Below are 22,615 nucleotides of genomic sequence, written 5' to 3'. Positions count from 1 at the left end.
CCCTCACATATCAAAGAGAATACTAGGTATTCTCCAGGGCTGTTAACAACTTAACATGTTTATACCCAGGAAGGTACCTAGGTTTTCTCTTTACCCCTTTTCCTCAACATCTAAAGACAGTCAGTTATACTTATTATTGTGTAGGTATAAATATCTATGGATTACCGAACAGCGGAATAAAATTCGTTTAAAGATACATTGTTTATATTATTCATATTAACTTCTACGGCTTTAATAGTTGATTTAGTCCTATATGCTTAGGGGAGGTCATATTAGTAAGCAGCTGGTTTGAGCTTGTGTAGGTAGGTTGGTAGGTAGGTAATCTCTAATACTAGATTCGCACTAATATATAATAATCGAGCGCGATATTATGTTACTTATTCCTTCAGAATACCTTCTCTGATTCAATCCTTTGCAAAGGTTTGAAGCCAGTTTGGTTCTCCATGATGCTTCATTATGTAAGCTAAGGTTGGGGTTCCTCTTAGATGGCTGCTTACTAATGTGTGCATCAAGGGGTTAGGGTTATGTCTTTCGAAGTTCCAATCTTTGTACTGTACAAGATTTTTTATTAGTGACTGATGTCCCTCAGCTACAGTGGTGACCCACTAAGTATGAACCAGTGAGCCACTGTTAATCCTCGGGTTTAGGTAGGTTAAAATTAATACAGTGTAACAAATTAGGTAATTATGCACTGTATGAAAGATGCGGAATAACGTATTAACTCTTGATAATAAATGGAGATAAAAAGGCATTACAAGCCTAAAATGCATCAAATCTGAATTCTTTCAATCCATTTCTCTCGTACCTTCGACATAATCCGCATGCATACCATGATGGAGTTATTCCATACCATGATCTGGTCATATTGTGCTTACATAATCTTTCCATCTTGCTGTTAGACTATCTAGTACTATTTCTATCATATGTACTAATCCTTCAAGCTTGTATTCCTATGCATCGCGTGATTTCAATCGCATCCTACTCGTCATTAGTCCGTGTGTGAGGTGTAGTTAGAGGGATAGGTACTCACCGGCACGCCACTAGGCTCCCAGCCTTCAATGAGTTGACTATCGTATATCAGATTAGGGTTACCTCTAGGAGCAGTTGAATCTATTTGGCCGAAGCTTTTCTTTTTCTCTTGCACTGTACTTCGAACATATTGTAAGTATAAAGGGTTCCCGGGCTTAATCACTATGAATCGGGTCAATGAATAGGTATGTAAACCAAAGAACAACTGGGTAGCGATCATACCATTATCCGCGGCATATATCGATCCCTCGGAAACCAAACCAAGTTCTTCACATATCTTCAAATCCGGTGTATAAGCCGGCTTGTAGTGATCGAGGAATAATAGGTCTATGTGGTTTAAAGTACCTTCCTCGTGTAATCGCTTGAGAGAGTCAGAGCTGGGGCCAACCTCCACTTTCACGACATCACTTAGTCCTGCTAGATCAACAAGCATCGAAATAACAGCAGCGAATTCCGGGTTCATCTCCAGGCTGTAATAGTGCTTCCCCCCGATATTCCTCAGCGCTGCACCAAATGCTATCGCGGAGTAACCAACGTAACCGCCAAGCTCAACTATCGTATGGGGTTTTTCCTCTTTGATCAAATCAACGATGGTTTTTGACTTGTATTCTCCTATGTTCACTGGGAGAAATAGTAAGTTCTCGAAAAAAATATAGTCGGGATAACTGTTGCGGTCCGCACTAACAACATCATAACAAGGAATGTTGATGAATAGGTAAAAAAAGAGGGCTGAACGAAAAACAACGATACATACTCAAGTATTTTCTAGTTTTTCCGTACTCGTCAATTGCATCAAGGACCTTTTGAGGATTACCTCGCATGTCCTTAAGATGCGGGTGAGCATACATGAAGTCGAGAAGTTCTATCTCTCTCCCATCATTGAACTACATGTATTCGATGCGTAAGTTTAGAATGTGTCGCAAATGCAGAGATTGATTATAGCCGTACTGACATATATTTCTCCTTGGGGTTGATATGGAGTCCCCCCGAATAGGTTATGTTTATCTTCGGACATCGTGGGTACCCATTGATGCTCTGTGCGGGAATGTGAGAAAACATCACATACTTTGCCTCTAGACTGTAATATAGGTACGAAGTAAATCACAACATGTTGAGGATTGCTATGCGCGTATCGATACCACCACGTGTTTTCGTTACAGTCTTGATGTCATTGACTTGTTTTCCAAGTGGATACTAAGGGGTTAAGTTTAAGCTCGTATCCAAGCATGTCCAATCTTCGTTGATGATATTTACTTCGTAAGTCAACTAGGCATGTACCTACCTAGGTAGATAATCACGTCATAAAGTCTATGATACGTCTAATTCATGTCTAGTAAGGTAAAAGCTTCTTCTCGTGTCTATGACACTAACAAACCCATGGAAAAGAATCTTTCTGTCTATTCGTAAAGCGACAGTAATAGTGGGTTCCTCCATTTTCTGAGCGGTCATTAATAAGACTTTGGTAGGGATAGCGAGATCTATCTTCCCCAGTTTCGATTAGCGCGAGATCTGGCTGCACGCCGTCTCTTGCAGATCAGGGACGAAATGAAGTTTATCTTCACTTAGCATCAAGTTACATAGATATTGCGAAAACATATTTATTAAACAACAGGGTCAACAACGTCAGGCACGACGGAAATTGAGGTTGTTGACGCGAGACAAAGAACTCAGGGGTAGAGAATCGAGAAGTCATGACTAATTGCGCGTCAAACATGACAGCGTCTGTCATAAGTGTTTTTAGTACTTCAACATGGGATTTTTCTCCTCTTCATAAACACGTCGAGTTTGACTTCAATCTTATCGATTCTCATACCTGACCCATATCGAAGATACTCATTCGCCTGTTCCAATAACCCGTAGACAGCTCTAAAATGTCCGATTTGAAAGCAACCGTTCATGAAACCAAAGGTGGTTTCCATGTCGAAGGTTACGAGAAGATCGAGTACGACTTCACGTTTGTTGATGGGATCTTCGACGTTGCCAACCCAAATCTTGCAGAATGTTACAGGAAATGGGGGCGAGTACTAGCTGTAACGGACAAAAACGTATACGGAATATACGGCTCAAAGATGACGAAGTATTTTAATCACTACAATATCAAGCTCAAGGTTCACCAGACATCGATTGGAGAAAAAGCGAAAACCATCGAAACATTCCTTGAAATTGCTGACAGCATGAGTGAATTTGGGATCATCCGAAAGGTATTGTTTTCTAATGTTACGGTATTTTCGGGCCTATATTCACATGAGATAGGAACCTGTGCTGGTGGTAGGAGGCGGTCTTGTCACGGATGTCGCTGGCTTTGCTTGCGCCGCCTATCGTCGCAACACCAACTTCATTCGTGTACCGACAACAGTGATTGGCTTGATTGATGCTAGTGTTAGCATCAAGGTAGCGGTCAATTATGGTCGGTACAAGAACAGGCTTGGTGCCTATCATGCGCCGTTGCACACGTTCCTCGACTTCACATTCCTTCGAACCCTACCGATAGCGCAAGTCCGAAATGGCTTCGCCGAACTGATCAAGATCTCCTCATGCTCTCATATTGAGGTTTTTGATCTTCTCGATAAGTTCTGTGAGCAACTCATCGAGACGAAGTTTGGTCGAGTAGATGGTTCGAGGGCTGAAATTCGCCAAGCCGCAGACATCGCAAGTAATTCCTAATTTATGGTAGTCATCGAATCGTGCTAATACGTGTTAGATCAATCGTGAGGGTATCTACGAAATGCTGAAATTGGAGACGCCCAATCTCCACGAGATCGGTCTTGATCGAGTCATTGCGTATGGGCATACGTAAGTTTATTTCATCTTGAAATGAATTCAAGGTATTTGCTAATGTAGAGCTTAGATGGTCACCACTTCACGAGCTTATCCCTGAGACTCCATTGCGTCATGGACATGCCATTTCTATCGACATGGCTTATTCTGCTACTCTGGCTAAACAACGTGGCTTACTTCCAGATAATGAACATCGTCGACTATTCACTTTATTCTCCAGAGCTGGCCTGTCAATTGATCATCCTCAATTCGACGATGATGTGATTGATAAGGGCACGGCCGCTATTTTGAAAACCCGTGACGGGCTTCTGCGACTCGCTGTGCCGAATCCCTTAGGGTCGTGCACCTTCCTGAATGACGCGTCGCTGCAAGAGCTGAAAGCCGCTCTAAGAAAGCATAAACAGATCGCGAAAACGTATCCTAGACAAGGTGCTGGAATTGAGGCGTATGTTGATAGTAGTGATACCGGATATACAGACCTTGAAACAGAAAATCTCAACGTGGAGAAAGCTGCGAAAGAAGCTAGAGGTGAGCGGTCATCACATTATTCCCTGCGGTTTTTTTTTCATTAGAAACAGGTAACCTAGGTACTAACTCTGATATTAAAATAGGAGAAACTCAGAATGGTACGAACGGATTCCATAAAACATATCGTCAGAATGGATACGTCAATGGTCACGACGACATTCATGATGGTGTGAACCCTCAGACAACCCGATACCCTATGGATCTATTGAACGGGATACAGGCCAGGGCGTGAGGTTGATTATGTAATCTGATGCGTCTGCTTGAAAAGTAAGGAAAGGGCTAAAGTAATGCGCGTAACTCAACGAACTTCTAAAGATTTAATTATGAAATATGCAACCTAACACGAATTAAAAAATATGAGCAATGAGTAGAAGGGAAACCATCTGAGCAATTGCCTCTAGGGCTGAATTGAAGTCGCAAGCAATTATTAGAAAAGTTCAAAAATGTTTAAGAACGGGACCTTAGTAATCCTGATGATATTACGTAAACGGATTACCAATCATTTTCTGTGGTCTTGCTACGTAATCAAAAGATTAGGTCATCCGATGTCTTCCCCTCGTTTCAGTTCAAATTTCCGGCCATAAGAAATACAACCACTCAGTATTTACTATCCAACAACCTGTCGGAACTGTTGAGATTCATTCTATTGAAAGCCAAAAGGGTACATTTCAAGTGGTGACGTTTTCCAAATCCGATTTAAGGAAACAATAGTGGATTCATATGCAATCATGACGATATCATCTCTATTTCTTACAATCGCCGGCGAGAGCTATTATTCATAAATGTTTTTCTCCGCGCGTCGATTTTGGTTGAATTGCGGAAATTTTCAGAGACTGTTTTGATTAGTAATCAACCCCTCTGTTCCCCGCGCCCACAAGGTCTACACAATCAGCTTACTAATCAATCTCAACATGACAACCCAAGATCAATCGAACGAAACAGCTAGATGTTTTGGCTTGGTACTTCTCAGTGTTTTTATACTTCCATTTTCTGCCTCATTGGCATGTACGTTTCATATTCTTGGGGGAATCTTTTCCCCAGAAGAGTCAGGAGCGGTGCTCCGAACAAAGAATTCGAGTCGACCTCAAAAGATAATCCTAGTGACAGGTGTAGGAATGGCAAAGGGGCTAGCACTAGCTCGTTCATTCTACCTCTCAGGTTATCGTGTCATTGGAGCTGATTTCGAAGATCTCGATTCTCCCTGCCCTGGTCGATACTCACAGAGTCTCTCGGCTTTCTACTCGCTGCCTAATACTGACAACGATAAAGCTACCGATGCTTATAATACTCGTCTCGTCGGAATAATTCAGGCGGAGAGGGTCACCATTTGGGTTTCCTGCTCTGGAGTTGCTAATGCTCTCCAAGATGCATATGCCAAAGAATCAATTGAGCGGCATACGGCGTGTAAGTGTATACAGTTTGACGTTCAAACTACATCCTCACTACATAATAAAGGCGCCTTTATGGAACAATGCAAAGACAGAGGACTTCCGGTACCTGAAACACATGAGGTCAAGTCGAATCAAGACATCACCCAGATTCTCGCGGCCTCCAGGATATCCAACCCAGAACGAAAGTTTATCCTAAAGTCAATTGGATTAGATGACGTCAATCGCGGAAATATGACTTTATTACCTCTTCCAACGGAAAGGGATACCAAGCTATATCTCTCTAAGCTGCCAATATCAAAACCTAACCCCTGGATTCTGCAACAATTCATCCCCGGCGGCGAAGAATACTGCACGCATTCTCTCGTAGTAAGAGGGGAGGTGAAATGCTTCGTAGCTTGCCCCAGTGCCGAGTTACTGATGCATTACACACCACTCCCCTCGAATTCTCCCTTATCGCGAGCGATGCTGGACTTCACCGTCGAATTCGTGCGACGTTCACCAAACCCCGAGAACATGACAGGTCATCTCAGTTTTGATTTCATGACAAGCGAAAAAGGTTCTAGTTATTGCGGGATCGAGAAGAATATTTACGCCATTGAATGTAACCCTCGTGCCCACACTGCAGTGGTTTTATTTGCGCAGCACAGTCCTGAGATGAAAGCTATGGTGAACGCTTACCTTGACGCCATTGATGAAAGCGAGTCGCAAGCCGGCACTGAGGGGCTAGTTGTTCCACCGGCCAATATAAAACCGAGATACTGGATAGGGCATGATTTAGTCTCGTTGCTCATTCACCCTATGCTATTGTGGTGTTTTGGTCTCATCGACTTCAACCATGCCTCATCAGATACTATTGAATTCTTGCGCCATTTGCTCACATGGAAAGAGGGCACCTTTGAGGTTTGGGATCCGCTGCCGGCATTTTTCCTATATCATGTCTATTGGCCGAGTGTTATCCTATATGCTTGGTGCTATGGAAGACATTGGAGCAGAATCAACGTTAGCACGAAGAAGATGTTTACTTGCTAATTGATACCTCTATCACGTATGTCAAATTTACCACTTCGATAATTTTAATTTCTTGTATATTTCTTCTCCATATATATCGTATCTAATATTTCAAATTATTTCTGCGTCCTTTGTGTTACATAGCCTTGACATCGATACTATAGCTACATGAATCTATGACCTCATAAGATCGCAATCAAGAATTCATCTGTCCCGTCACAATTTCAGATACTCATTTGATATTTTTGTTTACCGATGGTTTTTATTATTTTACATGATGGCATATTCAAACTTCAACTATTTCACATGTACCCTAGGGCATGCAGCACATCTAAAAGAGGAGAGCAACGACCAGAGGTCGTCGAAAACAGTCCTTGAATTGATTGACACGCATGCAATACACATACCAGGGCTTCCAGCCCTTGGATTCGCCAATTACAATTCGGATACAACACCTCACTGGCGTACGTTACTCACTATCTTATGGATTATACGATACTAAAAGGGTGCAGCGCCTGACCATGTCACATTTTCGGAACTCTGCGCCTTGTCGAAAATAGCGGCTAGAAACCTAGCAAAAGCCCTACATGTCGAATCAAAAGATGTCGGCTCGCCCACAATCGGGTTATTATGCGCCAGTAGTCTCAACTTCGTCTCAGCATGGCTAGGACTCATGAGACTAGGGTGTAAACCATTTCTTCTAGCGTAAGGACCCTTTAACTTTTTGATATTCCCAATACGTTTCTTATAGGCTCATTCTTACTCGCAGTCCTCAGCTTGATCCTCAAGCAGTAGAACATCTCTGCAAGAGTTCCGGCATGAGAACGATTCTTGTAGACGATGTGCAAGAAAAGCGGGGCCCTAAATTTAAAGGGGACATCAACATGATCAAGATACCATCGTTTCAGGAAGCGCATTGCCTAAATGATGATTATCTTGATCTAAATGCCGATAAATACCAAGAATCCGATATAGCGTACTTTCTTCACTCGTCGGGGACTTCATCCGGTATACCGAAACCACTACCGCAGACTCAATGGGGGGCAGTGGGTTGTCTGCCATACTTTCCACATAAGAACCAACCTGCGACATTTACTACCACGCCTTTATACCATGGCGGCCTCGCCGATTGCTTTAGAGCTTGGACCAGTGGAGCCATGATTTGGTTTTTCCCTGAAGGCGTTGCGCCTATTACTGGTGTCAATGTTATCCGCTCGGTAGTCCAGGCCCGGAAGATAAGCGCAGTCCCCGTGAAGTATTTCTCGTCTGTGCCTTACGTTCTCCAACTGTTATCCGAAGAGGAAGAGGGAATTCGCATGCTCCAGAGCATGGATTTAGTCGGAGTCGGTGGTGCTGCTTTGGCTCCTTCGGTCGGTGATAATCTGGTGGAGCAGGGAATCAATCTTGTATCGCGAATGGGAAGTGCCGAATGCGGATTTCTTATGTCTTCGCATCGTGACTATGTCCATGATAAAGAATGGCAATATCTCCGGCCGATCGATGATTCTGGGCTTCTATCGTTTGAACCGAAAGAGGACGGCTTGTCAGAGCTTGTGGTGATGCCACCTTGGCCGCTTATAACGATAACAAATCGTAATGATGGTTCATATGCTACGTCCGACCTATTCGAACCGCACCCCTCATTACCAAATGCCTGGCGATATCATAGTCGAGCAGACGCTCAGATCACTCTGGCAAATGGTAAAAAGTTCGATCCTTCTCCGCTTGAAGAGTCTATAAAAGCCTCAACTCAACTCATACGCGATGTTCTCATCTTTGGTGCAGGTAGAGACTATGTGGGTGCTCTATTATTCAAGGCATCAAAGGACTCTTTGGATGAAGATGTTGTCGAAGCAGTTTGGCCAGAAGTATGCAAGTTGAACAAGGAATCACAAGGCCACTCTCGTTTAACGAGATCAATGTTGATTACCATAGGGTCGAAAGAAGATCCCCTAGCAAAGAGCAGCAAGGGATCCATACTGAGACGCCAAGCCGAGGCCCGGTATGCCGACGTGATCGAGAGATCCTACGCAAGTGGGGGAACTGCTTCTATAAATAATGAGATCGTTTCGGATGCAGATCTCGGCTCCTTCATTCTGGACTTATTTACCCAAGTTCTAGGTCATGAAATCGACCCTCGTAGGGATGTTTTCCAGCAAGGAGTGGATTCAATAGCGTGCATTCAGATAAGAAAGCTCATCGAGTCTAACATCTTTCCCGAGAAATCTCCGAAGCTACCCCTGAATGTCATCTATGATAATGGGAATGTTATTACATTGGTCGACGACTTGATCCGAATCCGCAACGGCAACGGTGTTTGCTATTCAAACAGCGAGGTCGACGAGCTAGAACTGATGAACCAACTCGCTGATAAATACAGCGAGTTTGGAGCATGCAATATCAATTCACATAAGAAAGATGGTGAAGTTGTTGTCCTCACGGGTGCTACGGGACTACTTGGGGTACATATCCTGTCTGTATTATGTAACGATACTAAAGTCCGAAAGGTGTACTGTCTGCTTCGTAGTCAGACAAAACAATCTGCCCAAGAGCGGGTATTGAAGGCGTTATCAGATCGTCAATTACCGAGGCCCCATGATCTAGACGTATCGCGAATTGCCGATGAAAAGGTTGTCTGCCTTCCTTGCCATCTTACTGAAACACATCTCGGCCTCCCTGACCAAAAATGGACACACATCGTGACCGAAGCTACGGTTTTCATCCATGCGGCTTGGTCGGTTAACTTCAGCCTCCGCCTTAGCTCCTTTGAAGACCTTATTTCGGCGACACGGAACGTGGTCGATATGGCGGTGTCAAGTGGTGCACGCTGCTTTTTCATTAGCTCTACAGCAGCAGTGGCTTCCGATACATCTGCCGTTATCGCGGAGAAGACGTCTCTAAATCCATCTCATGCTTCACCTCTGGGCTACTCAAGGTCGAAATGGGTAGCTGAACGTGTTTGCGCTAGAGCTCGTGAGAGATTAATTAGGGATATGCCAACTAGCACTTTGAAGAGGCCGGATATCTCGGTCATCCGCGTCGGCCAACTTTGTGGGAATGAAGCTGGAGCATGGAACGCAAGTGAAGCGTACCCGTTGATGCTGTCGACTGCTGGTTTCACGAAGTGTCTGCCAGAACTACCAAATGAAACTTTGAATTGGTTACCGGTAGACCAAGCAGCAAAGATAATTCTGGAAATTTCCTTGGCGGAACATACCCTCGAGCCGCTAGCTAGCCCAGAGATGTCCGTATACCATGTCCTAAGCCCTCACAAATCACCAACATGGAATCAGCTGCTACAATGGGTCTCAGAAACGTCATGGGGCCCTTCGTTCCAATCAGCTCAACCTGCAGAATGGCTGCAGCGACTAGAGTCATCGCTTGGTAGTTCGCAAGCAAGGCATCCGTCCCAAGCTCTATTGGGACTGTGGAGACAGAGATATACTAATGCGAGGATCCCCTCCAACCAAAAGGACGAGTGCCGCTCTACCAACGCCCCAGAATACCCCATATTTGATATCGTGTGCAGTTCGCGACTGTCGCATACAATGAGGAATGTTAAACCTTTGGACCGTGATAGGGTTGTAAAGATGTGGAATTGGATCCATGGGAATACGGGAGTGAAGTCCCCCTTTTCGCATTCATGAGGTTGAGTACGGATTCACGTTAACAAAAATTTGAATCTGATTTGTACAGACATCTAATTTTTAGAGGGAATCCCAGCGAAAGGAAGATATTCTAGAGGAACTAGCTAGGCTACCCAGTTGTTGTAGAAAGCCTAGTTATTAATATACCTAGTTTGGTGATTATCTGAGAAGCTGATTTTCTGCATGTGTCTAGTAGATATTTAGCTTCACGAACAGACCATACAACTTGACAATGATTACTCGAGATAAGACGAAACATCAACTGGCATGTTTACACTATCGCTAGGTAGGTACCTATATAATTGCCAGGTGGGTAGATATTTTCCAAAGAAATTGTTATAATCGCGGGGTTAGTGTCCCAGTTGGCTTGCTCGATCTATGGCAGAAGTCACCAAGTTGTACAAAGCTCTCATGAATTTTCAATGTCACACAAATGAGGCAAGTACTGTCAGAAACTAAATATTATAGCCATGTAGATCTAGAAGATCGAGATAACTCCTGCCGTGCTTAGTTGCCACTTCAACGAAGATATCTCGGTGGCTGAATCCGATTTGGTATTCCTCGATGTTGATCTCGATCCTCATATCCTACTCATCATAAAGCTTATCTTCTCAGATTCTTTGCCACAAGAATGACGGGATGATTGGCTATGCAGTTTTCGCCGGTCTCGTGGGTTGCTGTCAGCGAACATCCCATCATTAATAACAATGTTTCAGGTAAGCAACGAGGTAGGTATATGATATATACTAGGTAGGTTAGGGTTTGACATATGATCAGGTAGTTATAGACCTCCAACATACCAATATTCACTATCACGTAATAGCCTACCTAGTAGCACAGTCTTGTACGCCTTGCCGGCTTCGTCATGCTCATCTTCCATAAGCATGGCAATAGAATATGTAAAACAGACGAGTCATACGCCACTTGGTGGTGGCTTTGCTTGCTCGGTGACCTACACTGATTCGTATCTCGGGAACCAAATGCATGCAAAATCAATATCAAAACAAGGTTTCAGGGTATTCCATAACCCAGTTTAGTCCTAGAATCCTGGTGTAACATAGACTTAACCGCCATCGACCAAAATCATGATAGTTTCGGCTGTGCCCTTGATGCAGTTCATTGTGCATGGACCAGAATCCCCTCCAACTCGTCAAGTGACTAAGGAATGAAGTTCCAGACTCGCATCTTGCATGTCAATATCTCGCGTATTCGTGTTCATTGGCTCGGGATATATATATTTATCTGTAGTAAAACGTAGCGCCGGTTGTCATCAGGTTCGGTGGCGTATACTTGGGCCGTTTTCGAACCCCGTCATTTCACCAGGTCGTATGCGATGCATCCTGCTTACTCCAAGTCTTCGAATCCATGTATAGGGAATCATAACACTGTTGAAGTATTCATGCTACATAGGATCATGTATCTTGATGAGATCTGCTCGGTATAAAAATACATCGGGTTGATGTAATAGGTTCCAAGATACCTAGGCAGGTACTCGGTAATGATGTATATATAGCGTTAAACCAGAAATGACGGTAGCCCCTCATGCCGTGTTCCCCGGTATATGGTAAGGGCAAATGAGATGGACATGTTCTAGCAGCCATGGAAAAAACTGGACGATAACATCGTTGGTATGCCAACATATAGACTAAATTGGTTGTTGTTAGTCAGAGTTTGAAAATAAGAAAAAAAGAGGCGTTGTCCAAATTGAGAGTGTATATGTGTATATGTGTTATGTCTAAGATAGAATCCTTCCAGTCCTCTTTGCAACCCATGCAACGCTTCGGCAGATGTTACGCAGCCGACGTGGTAGGCCTATAGGAACTCGTCGATAGCTCTCCGCATTCCTAAAGAGACCAATTACACCGGATCTGCGGAAGGCATGGCGCGAAAAGTGACAGGACACCGCGGCAAACCGTCACATTTTATCAATAGATCAATGGGGACGAAGAGATTGATCTGGGGATCAGCAACCAGCCTTGCCAGCTTTGAGCGCACCGACTCGAACCCATCATGATAAGCAAGGTCTAGTCCCAGGTGTAAGGGGCGTTGGATCCTCTAGGCGTTCTCCTTTATCTCCGTTATCGGGCGTCGTACCATACTCCGAGCAGTACTAACGGAGATAACGTCGCATGGAGACCTGGCGACGTGACGGCAACTCAGACGCATCTCACGCATATAGGATTCTGTATGCGCAAGAGGCTTGATCATACAGATATTATGATATATCTGATGATACCTATATTTATTAATATGGCAATTGCTGAGTAGTAGTCGATTGTCTCGCCTAGGTCTTAGATATGATAAAAAGAAATATCTTAGGTATCGAGAAAAGTAGGTAGGTAGATAGTAGGTATACAGTATGTATAAAATAGTATACACGTGCATACAAAATACCTACTATCAAAAAAGTCAGCGGGGTGGTAGATGGCCTAGGCACCTAGGCGCGGTGGCAGGGTAAACAAGGTAGGTGCCTTACCGAGTAGGATGAATGCCAAAAAAAGCCAAAATAGGGGCATCTCGTCTCATTCAGCCCCAAACATGCCCCAAAAAAGAGACATATTTCTCGAAGTCCTAAATCTTCTAACCGACATCGCGAAAGCTAATGCGCAACCCTTCTCGGGATTCGGTTTCTCTTTCCTGAGATGCGTCAGGTTTGTGCATCGCGGCTCTTCCCTTTTCCCAGGTGGCATCGCATCTGATAGTCTGGATGCCGCTTTAATTTACGTCCGGTAACGCTGGGGTAGCCCCTCCACACCTTACAAACTGATAATCCCTTCGTCAGGTTGAACCACGTATGTTGGCGAGTAATTCCTATCGAGATATAGTTCATGGCTAACTTGCTGATTGGAGAGATATCTGATACACGGACGGACCGACACGCCCTCATCGTCGGTTCCACAACGGTGCCGCCCTATCTTGAGGGTGTCGACAAGCCTGCCATGGCCAAACCCGTGTCTTGTCTATCTATCATCACGATGCCCAATCTTCGACGAGATTCGTCATGGATGATACCAGCGACGCATTTTCCGGGGCCCCGTAGCTTTACCATTGGCGAGATGAAGTGAACTATTGATTAGAGTCAAGGACTTGGAGATAAGGATCAGAATGACCCCGGACTGGCAGCGCCGGCTTCACGATCATAAATGGGAGCCCCGGGAACGTTCTTATGACCTTTGACGTTGAGCAACCATCTATCCGCATTACTTTCATTATCACCAATATCGGTGTGAATCACCTCCCATACCTTTTATAAGATCTCTTAGTATCCGTTCTGATACATCTGCATCTTTATATTCAAAATGGCCGCTGCAGCAGTATTGCCAGCTCCCGCTGACACCAAGCGGAATTGGTCTCCCATCATTACGGCACCTGCTGTGTCGGCTGTGGGAAATGATGCCTTTAATCCCTCAAAGCACATTGCCTTCAAGGAGGCGCCTAAGGTGTACACCATGAAGGAAATCGGTCTTCCCGAGGATACTGGTATCTCTTCGGTCGCCGTCTCAGAGCCTTTCCCTCTATTCACAGAGGAAGCTGTAATGAGGATGAGGCAAGAGGTTCTCAGCCCCGAGGTGTTGAGCAACTGCCAGTACTCTAGCAATTTGGCACAATGCCAACTAAGAGGATTCGCGAATAAGTATGTTTTCCCCAAATATTCCTGCAGATAATAAACGTACAAATGTGGCTAACTAGATACTACTTCAGGTACGCACCATTCGTGTATGACGTATGGAAGAGCCCGGAGACATTAGCTATCATCTCTAAAGTCGCGGGTATCGAGCTAGTGCCCGAGATGGATTTTGAAATCGGCCATATCAATATATCGGTCAAATCGGAGAAGGAGAAGCAAGAAGAACTCCAAGCCTTCAACGACCGGGCTCAATACGAGGCCGACGAGGGCATCGCGGGTTGTCCCTGGGAGGATGATAAGCCCATCGTAGATTGGCACACAGACAGCTACCCCTTCGTCTGCGTGACCATGCTTAGCGACTGTACTACTATGATCGGAGGTGAGACGGCCCTGCGAACAGGCAACGGTGATATTATGAAAGTGCGAGGTCCTCAGATGGTAAGTCCTATCCCAGATATTGAATATAAAAGACGAAATAGCTAACCAGAACGATTAGGGTTGTGCAGTGGTACTCCAAGGCAGATACATAGAGCACCAAGCTCTACGAGCACTTGGCACGGCGGAGCGTATCAGCATGGTGACTTCGTTCCGGCCACGATCCCCGAAGGTGAGGGATGATACAGTTTTGACAACCGTGAGACCTATCTCCAATCTCTCGGAGCTATACAACCAGTTTAGCGAGTACCGTCTTGAGATTCTAGAAGAGCGCATCCGACAGCAGTTGAAGGAGCTGCGTGAGGCTAATAGCGCCGGCCGCAAGGTCGCGACACGCAAGCTGAAGGCCTTCTTCGAGGAACAGGAGAAATTCCTTGCGCACATGAACCATGAGATGGTAGATGACGAGGACGTCATGATGGGAAGCATTGATGACAGCCATCTTCTCAAGAAGGGTGAGGCGGCGACGGCTAAGAAAGCGGATACCAAGTCCAAGAAACGCCCTAGACGTTTCTAAATAGAGAGGCTAGAAGAGACAGTAGGGATTCATTTGGGCGTGTATGGTTACAGTTTTAAACTGATCCATTGGTCATATTTGGCTTGACCTTGTTTTATTTAGGATAATCATATGAGCAGTAAAGGGGAGATAATTATCTCGGACAGCCATACTGCTGTGATCCATCATTCGAGTTAGCGTTGCAGCGTTCTATTAACTAATCGAAATCCTAACTCACTCCATCGAAGCTTTGGTCCATCTTATGAAATCTGCTTAAACTTGATCGAGTTTCTATTAAAAGCATAAATTGTGAAGTTTTCAATATGGTGGTGGATCGTCCGCTGGGATTGCCTGTTCGTCCGTATTGCTGTCGGCTACACGATCAAAGATGCGTTGTCTTGCTTTTTGCAACTCTTCTCTCGAGGTCTCCAATACGGACGCATAATTATTCATATCGCGCTCAGCTTCTTCGTGTCTCGATTTTGCTTGAGCTAGCTGATTGAGTAAAAACCCTTGAGCTCGCTCTAACGCCGCGCGAGAGTCTTTGATCTTTTCGTGGAAGGCCATGTCACTGAAAATATTGTCGAAGAGAACATCTCCTAATAGACTTCCACCCGCTATCCTGACAGCTGGAAGATCCTGTACGTGTCGAGACATGCGTTGTGCCTGTCGCATGAGTAATCGCATCTGGTTAACCTCGCTATCGGCTTTGTCTAGTGCGTTACGCTCCATGAAATCCGAAAATGTCCCTCCGCCAAACATATCCATCCGGCTGTAACTTAATGCCTCCTCTGTGTAGCCAAGAGCATGGCTGAGCCGTGTTTTGGCTTCTGATAGAAGTTTCACGACTTGGAGTTCTGTTTCTACTACTATGCGAGAATTGTGGTATGCATTCAATGCGCTCTCTGCGTTCTGCTCAGAACGATCTTCCTCAGGGAAATTTGGCGTTGGTCCTTGGAAGATGCTATCATAAAGGCTGTCAAGTTGTTCCTGTGCCTCTCTGTGGCGGTCCACTTCAGCCTCTAGATCACTCTGTGCCTCCAAGGCTTTAGAGCGCATTACTCTTATGTTCTCCTCCTGTTCCTTGGCTTGGCGTTCTTTCTGCAAGACAGCAAAGTATTCCTGCTCTTCCTTGTTGGCCCTAGCTTGAAATTTATCTGTCTTGCCGCCCACGCGGTAGGCAAAGCGCTTCATGACCGAGTCGCGATATTTCTTATGTTCCTTAAATTCTTTAGCTCGTTGTTCGTCCAACACGACAATGCGTTTCTGGATAGTGGAGAGTTCATTATTGAGGTCATCGATGTAACGCTTCTGTTGCTCCAAGGCTGGCGGCGCATGGTCTGTCTCGGAGAGAATGGCTAACAGATCTCTATTACGCGGGACTGCCTCCTTGATCGCATTTGTAATTGAAGTTGAATTCATGGTGGACGAAACTGGTATAGATAGGTGATTTTTGTGCTCGAGAAATAAATATTAAGGGAATATTGACTTCCCAGACAAAGTGATCATCTTTATATCCCCTTCCATGGGGTGATCACTGATCGGGCTGTCAGGTTGAGTGGTTGATTCATTGTGTACAAAGTAGAACAGCCTTAACACTGCCACTCTCAGGCAACCTTCAAGCTTTGTGACAGCGCGATTAGGCCTTAGCTTAAATTCGAAAGTTTGGGTTTCGTGAGGCTGTAGTGGCCAAATATGAAATGGAGTATGTGATCAACCCCCGTCAATTGAGTATAATACTAGGTATCAACACATATCAAATTGAACTTACAATATGATTATGTGATAATACAGATGTTTTGCGAAGTTATTTCCATGGTCTAGTTGAACCTTGGACTAGAAACCGGAGATCAGTGGGGATAACAAATGGAAATGTTCCACACATTGTGGCTGTACAGTCATTTGTGGCTGTGTACATAATAAACGGAAGATGCACTCACAACCTTAATAGGTAATGTTGATTCAGCTAATTGGTCCAAGCCCACAAGATGACGTCATTAAAACTCTGTCTAATCACCAGATTTTAGATTTCCCAGCTGAACCCCTAGTCCCAGGCAGTTTAATTTTTAGGTAATATCAACCGCCCAATTTTCTATTCCTCATCAACAAAGCAGCAGTTATTGCCAAAACTGAACATAGCAGCGATACACCTGATTTCAGTTAGTCATCGATCGTACCGGCATAGTAGTTGATGGTATTCTTTTACCGTGACTGAACTCAAGTCCACGAACATATGACTGTACAACTGCTCTGGCTATTTTCTTCGGCGCCTCGTCGAGATAGTCAACTCGCGCAGTAGCTTGTTCGATGATCTTCATATGCGGTCAGTATACAAAGCATTACATTCGCTGGATTTGACGAGATGGCTACTAGATCAATTACCTTCTCCGCTTCAATCCCTTCTATACCAATACCACGCAATCTCGACGCCAAGTCCACTGGCATTATCCCCTGCATGACGGCGTTGCAGCCGGCCATGCCCAAGATCGATCCAATAGGCATAGACAGATACAAACCCGATGCCGCCACCGCTCTATCCATAGGATTTATTGCCGCTTGGAGAGCAACGAAAACCGCATTCAGAGACATACCAGTACCGAAGCCGCTATCATGTTCCCGTTAGTGAAAGATCTACGTATACGTACGGCCGAATGACACTTACCCTGGGAAAATATATAAGGATTCAGCCCAATTGGTTTCACCTTTCCATCTAAGTATCATCAACGTGTAACAAACGAACGAAATGGTCCCTGCAAATACGAGAGGCACTTTGAAGTAACCCGTTCTTCATATGTTCGCATCCTATTAGTATTGACCCTACGTAAAAAAACGGGCGGGTCTAAATCGACACCAGAGTAAGCTACTCACCTTCGGATCCAGGCCCCAGTCAAAAGACCGCCAATAGTGTTGCCGATAACAGCTGGCATGAGATGAGCCCCAGCTACAGTGCTCGACGACCTTTGCGTAACTTGGAAGTAAAGTGGGACGGATATCATCATCTATTAAAGCAAATATGAGTAACTTCAGTATGAAGATGGTGTGCAAACTCAGGTAACATACTCCGACTTGGGCAGCCGTCTGACAAGCCAGGATAAAGTAACTAAAAACAACATCTCTGTTTTTTAGTAACCTTAGTGGAAATATAGGTTCTTTCGCCCAGCGCATCTCCGTTACGATGAATAGCGTTAATAAGACAGCTCCTGCTGCGAAAAGCGATGGGATGATAGGACTTGTCCATGGCACCCTTTGTCCAGCAATCCTCAGTGGTAGAAGGATAGCTAGAAGTCCACTGCCGAGAAACATGGCACCTAGGAAATCGATCCTAGCCAACCGACCCTTGGTGGATTCGGCATCCATTTGACCTTCTCTTGTCGTTAGGTTGGGAAGTACCGATGCACAAAGGACCATCGCAAATATGAATATCGGTGTCTGTCCGAAGAAGGACCTGATCGTCACCATAATCAGTTCAACATGTACCCAAATCAGAAAATGTCATAAGCATACCATCTCCATCCTATCGTATCAGCAAGGAAGCCCCCGACAGGCCCGCCTAAGCTACGGCCGACAGTAGCAACAACATTAAGGTAACTTTGCCACGAAGCTACATCTCTTAAAGGGGCCAGGTCTAGAGGTTTGTGAGTTTCCACGTTAAATGGCATATAACCCTGGAGTCTCGATGGACTCACCAGTAATAATCACCGCGGCCAAAGACATTAATCCGGCACCTCCAGAACCTGATATTACGCGGCCAACTATAACTTGCCACATCGATTGACCAACACCACTATACGGAAATTTTCATAAGTTTTAGTACAAAATCCAGAGTTCATATTGATAATCTTACATCAAAGCACTACGGAAAGTCAGCCAGTGAGACTCAGTCGTCATAGAAGTCTCGATGAATTCACTCACGATCCGATAGCAAAGAGTGCATAAGCAACCAGCAAGACGGGCTTCCGGCCATATATATCGCTTAGTTTTCCATACTGCGATCTCGATGTCAGACGTTTGATAGCATCAGCAGCGTTTAAAAGTAGCACTTACAAGAGATTGAGTTGCAGCTCCGGCAAGTAGGAAGCTAATGAACAGCCAGGTAGAGTTTTCAAGATCGTTAAACTCTGATGCTATGATAGGATGTGTCGCGATCACCAATGAACCGTCTGCGCTCGAAGCGAATACCCCTGAAAGATACCCACCCATGTCAGTCTGTGTTCGAATATACGCCCTGGATATCTCTAACTTACCAACAAGTAAAGCAATTACAACCTTAGCAATGAAGCCATTGTTATAGACTTGTTGCGGTGGTTCACCCAAGCTATCCTCTGATCCGCGTTGTTCTTCCTCGTCGGGCTTCGTAAGAGTTCCATAAGCTGTCACTGGAGACGGGCTGTCAATAAAACTACTACTATCTGAGAATCCACCAAGGCCTTCGCTGGCTGAGTCGGTACTATATGCATCCTGCTGCAAGAGCTTGGTAGTCTCATTGGTGGACAAATTAGATTCGTTATCAGCTGTCATGATGATGCTTGAGACGATACGACGGTGAGGACCTAGGGCACAACTTAATTGCCCGGATAGGGTCAGAATAGAAGAAAAAGTAAGGTCGGGAAGATGTGGTACAGTATTGACTCAGATAGGCAATTGGTGGCGTCGCCATTTGTTCTGGAATTGAGAGTGGGCGAAGAGGTCTGAGTGGCTTGAAGCTGCGAGCACGCCATTCCCCCGGCATAGCACATTATGTTAATCTATTCAAAATCATTCGTCCAACGTCGGATAGAGCATATTATTGTAAGTAATATCCCACCCAAATCGATTCGCTAGACATCCATCTACTAGCTAATACATCCAAATTAATGGTGCTGTTGCTATACTCGACGCACTAGAGTTCGCTACTGAGTATAATACATTGATCACGACTACTATCTTCCAGATCGCGCAATATACCTCGCTTACTTAAGCGGACTTCCCAAACCAGAACAACCACCACTACTCGAATGACGATAGAAAGAGGTCGATGAGGTCGATATATCTAGAGACTCGAGTATAACGGCCAAACTAGGTAATAATATGCAACCAAGTGAGACATGAGCTATGTGGCGCTGCTCAAGACAGATCACCTTGACTGTCCGACTCTTAAAAATCTGATATCGACTGATCATACCGTCGCTCATATCTTCAATTGATCCCTTATGTCCGCATATCCTAGCAAAATCTGTGCAGTCCTCTTAGTACTTCTTGGTTGGAAGTCGCATGGGAATGGCAACGGCTCCAAGATTACGTGGGCATTGGTGCCTTCACTATCGAACTCGATGACTTCTCCCGTCTTGGGACACGTCTTCCTAACCAGATTGAAAGCCCACAACACCCCCGCGCCTGAGACAAACATCTCGTCATCTACGATATGCTGACCGAGACACACGCGACGGCCCCATCCGAACGTGTGCATTCCCGCACCTTCGCGAAAGTTAGGATATCGCGAAAGCGGTTCTTGATAAGTAGGCCATCCTTTCTCTAGATATCGCTCAGGGTGGAAGACTTCGGGATCGGGATACCGCTCCGGGACACGATTCATGCTCCTTTGGCCCCGAGTTAGAGCGACGAAATAGCGCACGACCAGCGACTAAAGGAAAGTAAATTCAACTTACCACTCACATGCTAATATCACGGTCCCTTTCGTAATCCGTTCGCCTCGGAACTCGTCGTTTTGTTCAGCCTGGTGGGGTACTCCTGATACGGCGTAAGCAAGCCATCCGCAAATTCAGGGAGTCAATATCATGCAGCCAGGCGGTTTACCTAAAGGAACCCCGGATCGCCACCTAATTGTCTCTTTGAGACATGCGCGAACTGTAGGCAAATCTGCCATATCATCTATTATTGGCATGCGATCACCGCATATCCGATCGATTTCCTCTTGCGCCTTCTTCTGCCATTCTGGGTGAAGTAACATCGCCATCAAGAAGAATTGCAGAGGCCCACTGATGGTCACGACGCCCACTAAATTCTGGAATCCCAGCATGCAACTTGCGAATTCTTCCTCCTCTGGACTTTGTTCCAGGTCAAGATTACCTTGATTTTGCAGCCCTACGAAGTACCGGTTCGACCACGTGTTTTCAGACAAGTCCCCTCGAAGAAATTTGTGTTTCGCAATCTGGAAAGAATTGAGCCACCATGCTCGTTGCTGGTCTTCCCGCGCCCTCTCGAATTTCTTCCACGGATTCAGGGCCCAAGGGATTACCCAGAGAGGGGTCATAGTATTGACGATCGGCCCCGATACCGACATCTGTGTTAAGGTGCAGTCAGCACTATCGGCGTTTTCCTTACCCTGCGAAGCATCACCCCAAGCCAACCGGCTCATGATACGACCACAGTGTTCTCGTGTGTTGGCATGGAATTTAGCTGGGTCCAGAAGGAGTATGGCCAGATATCGTTTGACCTCATCCTCGATGACGCCAAAGAAATGATGCCGGTGGAAGTCTGCCATTGCGGCATGGATCCATTTCCGTTGACGCGTCCAGATGTCTTCTAACGAGTTAGCGACCGAATAACTTATCGCGATCGATTGATTCTATACCGTGTCTGTCCATCAATGCAAGATAACCAGGCCCGGTCTTGTGATCAAAGAGGGCTCTTATCTGAGGACGTCCAGAGTAGACGTGACCTCTTTTAACGAGAAGCTCTTCGGCGATGTTTTGGTCTGATATTATAATGAACTGTTGGCCCAACATACTGGTCCGATAGATAGGCCCATAAATATCAGCCCATTCTTTGAACTTCTTCCACATACAGAATCGATCCACGTCATGAACCCTCCCAACGACAGGAAACTGTCGAGGTCCAGGAATTCCCTTGACTTCTCGGTTCTTCTTGGTTCTCCATAGTGGTATCTTACGCAGGATGGAAAATAGGATACTGGGCACAGCCAAGTAGAAAATAACGATTCGAATGTCATCCATCTTGGGCAAACTGTTATCTGCCTAACTAAGAGGTATGTACCAGTATAGATTACTATGGATCAAGTAGGAGAGTTAACTTTAAAATGCACCTGCATATTTCTAGTATTTATACCTAGCGTGAGATTTATTACGATATACACTTAGTCCAGCGAGGTGTCAATCTTATATCAGCCCTTCCCTCCTGTACTGGGATGAAGTACCCTACGACAACCTCGCCTATATGCTCGAAAGTTCATCGGATAATGTCACCGGCCACAGCCCCCGGAGTTTGACATGCTTACAATCAATTCCGTATTCACGTATGTGCAGTCCTGTGGCAGACATTAAGATCGAGGACAAAACGATAAGGAAGAAAAGAAGAGGATTGAGATCTTACTCATCATCGATTATGGCTGATGGCGGTGTCAATCCATGACCCGTTTGTCCACGTGAACACATCTTACGCCGAAGAATGTTTATTTTCCACCCGCTCTACGTTAATTTCTTACGACTTCGCCCAAGCGTAAACTCTATGAAAATATTCTTACCCGTCTTCATCGATTAAAGCTTGGAGGGTGTTTCCAGTCATTTAATGCCCAGCTATTACCCAATGTGGTATATATCTACGTCTAGGTTGAGGAACAGACCCGAGGAAATTGACCCGTCTTTTGCCCACCTATTCGGGTAGCCCCCCTTTTTCTTGCCAACTTCAAAGTAGTACATATCACAACTTCAATGACTTT

At 45.1% G+C, this 22,615-nt stretch overlaps 9 protein-coding genes across 9 annotated transcripts; 5 read left to right on the top strand and 4 right to left on the bottom strand.

Moving 5' to 3' along the window:
• Positions 1-936: 936 nt before the first annotated feature.
• Positions 937-2,044, bottom strand: GGS22DRAFT_183477 (S-adenosyl-L-methionine-dependent methyltransferase; the record flags this gene model as incomplete). The annotated part of the gene is made up of 5 exons (XM_047964094.1): positions 937-978; positions 1,031-1,191; positions 1,252-1,650; positions 1,784-1,913; positions 1,982-2,044. The coding sequence occupies 5 exons, from the start codon at positions 2,042-2,044 to the stop codon at positions 937-939; spliced, it is 795 nt and encodes a 264-aa protein (XP_047823965.1).
• An 856-nt stretch (positions 2,045-2,900) lies between these two features.
• GGS22DRAFT_183476 (Dehydroquinate synthase-like protein) lies at positions 2,901-4,567 on the top strand (the record flags this gene model as incomplete). Its single annotated transcript, XM_047964093.1, has 5 exons — positions 2,901-3,230; positions 3,283-3,636; positions 3,731-3,822; positions 3,878-4,335; positions 4,419-4,567. The coding sequence occupies 5 exons, from the start codon at positions 2,901-2,903 to the stop codon at positions 4,565-4,567; spliced, it is 1,383 nt and encodes a 460-aa protein (XP_047823964.1).
• Positions 4,568-4,956: 389 nt separating this feature from the next.
• GGS22DRAFT_150070 (uncharacterized protein) lies at positions 4,957-6,891 on the top strand. Its single transcript, XM_047959251.1, has one exon. It carries the CDS (start codon positions 5,247-5,249, stop codon positions 6,753-6,755), a length of 1,509 nt encoding a protein of 502 aa, XP_047823963.1. The 5' UTR covers positions 4,957-5,246; the 3' UTR covers positions 6,756-6,891.
• Positions 6,749-7,523, top strand: GGS22DRAFT_150069 (uncharacterized protein; the record flags this gene model as incomplete). Its single annotated transcript, XM_047959250.1, has 3 exons — positions 6,749-6,771; positions 6,899-7,198; positions 7,247-7,523. Coding segments are annotated over exons 2-3 (382 nt in total), but the record flags the coding sequence as incomplete, so codon positions are not given.
• GGS22DRAFT_8842 (male sterility protein-domain-containing protein) lies at positions 7,194-10,543 on the top strand. The gene is made up of 2 exons (XM_047968333.1): positions 7,194-7,198; positions 7,247-10,543. The coding sequence occupies exon 2, from the start codon at positions 7,553-7,555 to the stop codon at positions 10,379-10,381; it is 2,829 nt and encodes a 942-aa protein (XP_047823961.1). The 5' UTR covers positions 7,194-7,198; positions 7,247-7,552; the 3' UTR covers positions 10,382-10,543.
• Positions 10,544-13,397: 2,854 nt separating this feature from the next.
• Positions 13,398-15,110, top strand: GGS22DRAFT_8799 (uncharacterized protein). Its single transcript, XM_047968324.1, has 3 exons — positions 13,398-14,015; positions 14,084-14,447; positions 14,506-15,110. Exons 1-3 carry the CDS (start codon positions 13,681-13,683, stop codon positions 14,959-14,961), a joined length of 1,155 nt encoding a protein of 384 aa, XP_047823960.1. The 5' UTR covers positions 13,398-13,680; the 3' UTR covers positions 14,962-15,110.
• GGS22DRAFT_8788 (uncharacterized protein) lies at positions 15,066-16,755 on the bottom strand. Its single transcript, XM_047968322.1, has one exon. It carries the CDS (start codon positions 16,360-16,362, stop codon positions 15,259-15,261), a length of 1,104 nt encoding a protein of 367 aa, XP_047823959.1. The 5' UTR covers positions 16,363-16,755; the 3' UTR covers positions 15,066-15,258.
• A 341-nt stretch (positions 16,756-17,096) lies between these two features.
• GGS22DRAFT_183471 (MFS general substrate transporter) lies at positions 17,097-19,458 on the bottom strand (the record flags this gene model as incomplete). The annotated part of the gene is made up of 11 exons (XM_047964092.1): positions 17,097-17,252; positions 17,323-17,545; positions 17,603-17,650; positions 17,809-17,939; positions 18,001-18,385; positions 18,445-18,565; positions 18,627-18,724; positions 18,785-18,793; positions 18,853-18,926; positions 18,985-19,121; positions 19,185-19,458. 11 exons carry the CDS (start codon positions 19,456-19,458, stop codon positions 17,097-17,099), a joined length of 1,656 nt encoding a protein of 551 aa, XP_047823958.1.
• A 649-nt stretch (positions 19,459-20,107) lies between these two features.
• Positions 20,108-21,893, bottom strand: GGS22DRAFT_183470 (cytochrome P450; the record flags this gene model as incomplete). The annotated part of the gene is made up of 4 exons (XM_047964091.1): positions 20,108-20,516; positions 20,586-20,667; positions 20,734-21,459; positions 21,512-21,893. 4 exons carry the CDS (start codon positions 21,891-21,893, stop codon positions 20,108-20,110), a joined length of 1,599 nt encoding a protein of 532 aa, XP_047823957.1.
• Positions 21,894-22,615: the final 722 nt, after the last annotated feature.

Source organism: Annulohypoxylon maeteangense, assembly GCF_022496945.1.
Source record: "Annulohypoxylon maeteangense strain CBS 123835 unplaced genomic scaffold GGS22scaffold_1, whole genome shotgun sequence".
Taxonomy (NCBI): domain Eukaryota; kingdom Fungi; phylum Ascomycota; class Sordariomycetes; order Xylariales; family Hypoxylaceae; genus Annulohypoxylon; species Annulohypoxylon maeteangense.
Note: the sequence above shows the minus strand (reverse complement) of the source record. Positions and strands in the feature narration are given on the sequence as shown.